The 6121-nt window shown below is 37.9% G+C and overlaps 1 protein-coding gene across 5 annotated transcripts in view; it reads right to left on the reverse strand.

Annotated features, from left to right (window-relative positions):
- Positions 1 to 8: 8 nt before the first annotated feature.
- The window catches only part of hace1 (HECT domain and ankyrin repeat containing E3 ubiquitin protein ligase 1), an 87618-nt gene continuing 81505 nt past the window's right edge, over positions 9 to 6121 (reverse strand). For 2 of the 5 annotated variants that reach the window (XR_005234216.1, XR_005234217.1), the window contains 3 exons: positions 3758 to 3889; positions 586 to 1402; positions 19 to 488 (listed from right to left, as the gene is read on the reverse strand). Coding sequence is in view for 1 of the 5 variants with exons in the window: in XM_037980390.1 (XP_037836318.1) it covers positions 1259 to 1402; positions 3758 to 3889 (276 nt within the window). In the remaining 4 variants the exon portion in view is untranslated. The other 3 variants (XR_005234215.1, XR_005234214.1, XM_037980390.1) reach the window with 3 other exon arrangements.

Below are 6121 nucleotides of genomic sequence, written 5' to 3' on the forward strand. Positions count from 1 at the left end.
TGTCAGGATCTGAACAGTACCCAAGTGAGCAGTTCGGCCACAGACAGACACAGAAACCAGCGGGTAACGGTAAGTGAATTTATTTACAGTGTAACGAGTATTTACAGGAGAAAACCGGAACCAGGACCTGAGGAGCAGAGAATGAAGGTGAGTATGGGACCAGTGAGGAGAGGAACAGCAGGTATGGCACAGATAATGTTCTTGGGGATAGTTCTTACTGAACAGGTCCACGTCCAGAACACAGAGGGGATAACGAGATCGATCCTTGTCCAGCGGTAGTCCGGTGTAGGTCCCAGAGAGCGGGGTCCAGATGAGGTGAGTATTTCCCAGGTGCAGGTAAGGTGATGATTAAGAAAGCGACTGACCAGTCTTAGAATACACGAGGCAGTAGTTGCAGGAACAGTCAGGTTCAGGTGAGCAGGTGAGTACTTAATTTGGCGGCTGGCAGTTGAAGGCAGACCAGACTGGTTACAGATGAGCAGGAAGTCCTGAACACAGGTTTGAAAACACGAAAAAACAGACTAGGATTACAACAAGGAATTCACGAAGAACACAGGTAAGTTTCCTTCAGGCTCTGCACTTTACCACATGGTAAATAATGCTCCAGCGCTGGTCTGGTCTTCACTGCAGCCTTAAATACTCCTCCACTTCTAATCAGCTAGATCAGTCCCAGGTGTGGGAGGAGTGGTGATGAGACGTCCGTACACCTGCTCAGGAGACGCCCACCAGGAAGCACTCACACAAACACACACCAAAACACCAATCACCACAGTATGTTCTTTCTCATGTATCTATTTACTTTTTGTCAGATTTGTGAAGTGTTTCACACATGTACTGCAGTGAACATTCCCTTCTGCAATGAGAAGATTCCTCAGGGAAAATGTAGTAAAAGGAAAATTTTACCAGCTTTTGCACTACCTTTCAACATTTTATTTAAAATTTTAATCTTTTTTATATTTAGAAGGGTATTTTAAGTAAACATTTGAACAGATTTGTCATTGGCAATTTAAACATTTTTATTGCAACAATTTTGTCCCTTATTCTAAAAGGTTACTTGCAGTTATTTTTGTAAATTTAATTCTTATTACCTTTTTTTAAACTCAAAACATTGAAAGTTTGATCACAACCTTTGAAAAAGCTGCCACTAAAACCGTCATTTTAGGCTGCAACACTCCCAAATGAAGTCAGCAAAATCCTGGAGAGAATGTCAAATCGCAACAATGCTTAACTACCATTTAACAACAGAGTCACGGGAAACCTAGTTTTTCACTGCTGCCATGAAACAGAAGGAAGAGGCGCCCACCTGGATGACTGGATCCTGAGGGTCATAGCCACCGGTGTACTCTGTGTTCCTGCACCAATCCTCTACATCGATCTCTGGCATCCCTGACAAGAGGAGCTCCTGGAAGCACACACACACACAGATCAAGGACAAGTTCTGTGAAAAAAAGATTATAAAAACAATGAATAAATCAACAAAGATAGTGTAGTTTCAGTGTAAAATTATCACTTCCCTTTTCACACATGACCAATTTCTGGAAATGATAGAAATTTTCCAATGTTGATTATGAGTTACATGTTTACACAGTAATGCTGTGATCACAATGGCAGTTTAGACGAGACCACAAAAAATGCTGAGGTCACTATAATTTTCATGCCAGGTCACTTGCTGGCACAAATTTTGTATTTCAATGACACGCACATGTCACAGACCCTCGAGCATGGAAACAGTTAATTTCAAAATGGCGAGTTTTTGTACAATGTGTGAAATGCATCTGTACTGACCCAAAGATGGTCCAGCACATATATGCTTGGAGTCAGAAGCTCTGATAAATTGAAAAGAATCACCAACACAATTAGCACTCTTCTATCTGCCACTGTTACTGTTGTTCATCTACTCGCAAAAATGAAGAAAAAAACAATTAGCTGCAGCTAACCGTAGTGCGCATGTGCAATTTCACACCGATGTTGGTTGTTTCCAAGAACTTCCGTTCTAAGACCAGGATTCAAAATGTTTTGATGTCAGAGAAAACAGCTGCTATTGTCATGTTCATGAACAGCCAAAATACAGCAAATGTTATCGCTCCGCTTAAAAATACTGTTGTGTAAACAGGCCCTAAGGGGAGAAGCAGCCTTTAGGGACTTTCACAAAACACTTCAAGCTAGGACTTGGATTGTGATTATGATTTCTGAAATAACAAATGTGGCAAGTGAGGTTAACGCTAACCCACCACTGATGCACTTTTGTGCCATGAAGCAAAGTAGTAACAGAGCTGAAATGGTATACGTGTGAAAAGGTAAGGCATCTTTGTGACTCAATAATGTGATGAAAGGAGGATATATGGTCTGTGTGACCACCTGGTTGTGGGACCAAACAACAAATTTATTACAGAGGTAAGATTGATGATGATGCACATCAACTTTGTATTTAGTTAAAAAAATTACTTAGCCACAAGGAGAATTGCTAAATCGAGTTAATTCATCATTTATTTTTAATTATACAAGGGAGACATCTGTCACACATTTAATATATTGTGCTCCTTATCAACATAGCTGAGTTGTGCTCCATGCCTCTTTTGGTTCCGTGATGCTCACTTTATTCCTGAAAGCTTACACCTCTGAAGGACATGGCTGGTTCCATCAGTGATTTGTGAATGATCAGACTGGTCGATATGGCTATTATGAGGAAATGTTTTGTGAAAGTTTCTTATATCTGCAATGCTTATCAAGGATGTATAAATATTAGTGCTATAGGCTCTAATTGGCTCACCAATTGTATTCAACCAATAAATCTGTGATTAGCTATGCCTGTACATACTTGATCAATTACCAAGTAGGAAAATGACGATGCAGCAGCAACAGCAGCAGCTACAACCAGCTTACTGTAGCCCACCCTGTAGTTTAAAGGTGAATTGAAATCAAATCTCAAAAAACTGAAAAAAGGTGCTTCACAATAGAGCAAAAATGGTATATAAAATTATTAAATAATATCATTATTATTTTTTATACATATATGTACACACATGTATAAGTATGATAAAATATAGAACAACTGAAAATCTACAAAGCCCTGCATCTAACTAAAAGCCTGTTTATGAAAGAATATATTTAGATGTTTGTTGAATGCATCAATAAATCTAGGGGCAGTGCATTCCAAAGTACGGTTATAACTGGTTGGAATCACAACTCCCCTCCAGGTTTGAATGTTTTGATTTTACATGGTTACATGGTTTTACCTTGATTGTGTGCAGAAAAAAACTTTATTATTTCCTTATACAAAGAGAGAATAAAAGAAATAAAACAAAAATGTTCTTTGTTCTGCAGCCCATAGTAGTCAAGACAAAATCTGTTTGTAAAACAAAGTTCCCAGACCTGTATTTGCCATACAGTAATTAAGAACTGTTACCAGAGCCACATTTTGCCATGACAACTCAGACTGATTTGGTGAAAACAGCAATCATGCTGTCACAGCAGGGAACAGAAAATGTGCACCATCATGATGCTAAAAGCAGCAGTCAGGTGACAAATCAAACTATAGGCTCTTCTGTTGCCCTGAAAACATACTCAGGTTCAAATAAACATGTTGCTGCACAACTGATCCATGCATGATCTGCAATCTGCCAGCACACACTGTAAAAAGAAGACTTTAATGGAGTTGGAAATGCAGGGGGCCCAAGGTGACCTCAATCTCCCATCCCACCCAAACATAGATAATCAACCCTACCTGAGAGCAGGGTGGAGGAGGAGAGGAACGTACCAATTCATATTCATCAAAAAGCTGAATGAGGGAAGGGGGGATGAAGGTGTGGAATCCTTGCAGGAAGGCATTTATCTGAGGCTGGATGGCTCGTGTCATCCTTAGCTCTGTCACCAGCTGAACATACTCTTCCTGAGAACAAGAGTCACATACTGATCAAGTACCTGAGGAAATACACATGGACACAGAAAGCCTAGACTTCATGCATATTATTATTATGCAAGTGATTCTTCATGCTGCAGACAGTACACAGCCAATAAGGCAGCACCATCTGCAGAAACACTGCAGTACTACACACAGACTTTCAAACAAAAAGTCAGAGTGCTTACAGCAGCCCAACAATTCAACAGAAACACAATAAAAATATTCAGAATTTTAAAGAATTCAGGAATACATTTTCTGTGACACTACAGTGATGAGCTCATTTAAAATGAAGTAAGTCAGAGTTCTGAAATAAAATGAACATGAATTTTTAAAGGTAGGAATATTATTATTATTATTATTATTAGGGCCCAAGTGCTGTGGAGCACCCGTAAGGCCTAAATGTTTTTGGCCTGATTTTGTTTTTGAACTGTTTCTTTATTAAATATATATATATATAATTTATTTTTCTGACAAAAAAGTCATACTTCAGCCCAAACTGCAAGAAGGTTTGGGATTATTTTTATATGATGGAAACTAGGGCTTGTGTATGCCACTCACAAAAATACTGGTAATGCTGTTAAATTACCACTACTTTCTCCAATCACTATGAAATTTGGCAAGGGTATTTTCTAGGCTGTCTTGGTCAAAACCTTTAGGTTTTGTTCAGATAGGTTCATTCATCAGCATTATTTTTTGATTTTGATTCAACTGAATGAAAACCAAAGCAAAGACACGTTGAGGACGACACTGACTTGTTTCCCCCTATATGGCAATGACTGGCTAAAGTGGGTGTGGCCTATGAACAAAGAACTAATGTGATTTTAGTTAAAACAAACAAACAAAAAAATCACTACAGAAATCAGATGTTGGTCAGACCGAACTACAATTTTCGGAATTATTTCCTTGAATGACCCCAAACATTCTGTATAGGCGAACCAATGCCCTATTTTATGAAGTATGTAACTCTATTTTTTCAGAAGATTAGGTAATTGCTAAATATTTTATCTGTACAAATGTTATGTTAATCATCACAAAAATCAACAAGTCTCTTCAAAACATTCCTGTAAAGGCTTATAATTCTTCTTTGGATTAGTAAAATTATTCACATTTTAAAAATTTCAATGTTTGTGTTACACAAGTATAATCTTTTGTTTTTTTCTTTTTAAATCAAAGAATTCTCTACTTAGGAGCATGAGAAAATTTATGTTTGTACTATACCAAATGTGAATCAGTTGCAAAATTTTCCAGATTTTGTTTTGGATGGGTGGCAGAAAGAAGACGTTGAATAAAGGATAAAAAATGTGGACTGTTTGGAATTTCTTACTCAAACATGTCAAAGACGGTGCTGTGTTCAGATAGAACCAAACATCAAGGACAACACCATGTCTGAGGCAAATCTACCAACTCTCATACTGAGAACGCCATCCATACAGTGAAGCACACTGGTGGCAGCATCATGCTGTGGGGATAGATTTTTTATCAGCAGGGACTAGGAAACTAGTCAGTTATCAGAAAGGTAGATAAAGCCAAATACCGAGAAAATTCTTGAGAGGAACTTATTGGAGTCTTCCTGAGAATTGAGATTGTTCATTGTCCTTCTAACAGGACAATGAACCTAAACACACTTCTAAAGCAATATTCTACTGGTTTAAGGAGAGCCAGGTCTATATTTGTATAGCACAATTCAGCACAAACCAGTTCAAAATTCTTCACATCATAAAAACAAAATTAAAAAGTCATAAAAACAACATACAGTCACCAAATGAGATATCAGTACACATCCATTTATTATGGTTCAAAAGTAACTCTAAACAGGTGGGGTTTTAGCCTTGACTTAAAACAGTGGTTCCCCTAGGGGGGGCGCAGTGCCATTGCAGGGGGGCGCAAGATGGATGAATGAAAAAAAAAAACAAAACAAAAAAAAAAAAACAGTGCCTGACTAAGCATAATGGACAGGTTTTTAACCCCATTTTGCAGAGGCTTTTTTTAATGTATTGATGATAGCAAAGTTGAATATTGTACAAATAAAAATAAATATGTTTGAAATAACACAGAGCAAAGAATCCTCTTCTACAGTATAGAACTAAAAAAAAGGAACTTTGTGAACTATCTTGTAGTTTTCTGGAAGTTTGTTTCAGATTTGTGGTGCATAGAATCTGAATGCTGCTATAAAAATAAAAAAAATTCCCTTCTCACCCTCCGCGGGTGGTCTTTGTTTCA

The sequence above is a fragment of the Kryptolebias marmoratus genome, linkage group LG16, assembly GCF_001649575.2.
Source record: "Kryptolebias marmoratus isolate JLee-2015 linkage group LG16, ASM164957v2, whole genome shotgun sequence".
Lineage (NCBI taxonomy): Eukaryota > Metazoa > Chordata > Actinopteri > Cyprinodontiformes > Rivulidae > Kryptolebias > Kryptolebias marmoratus.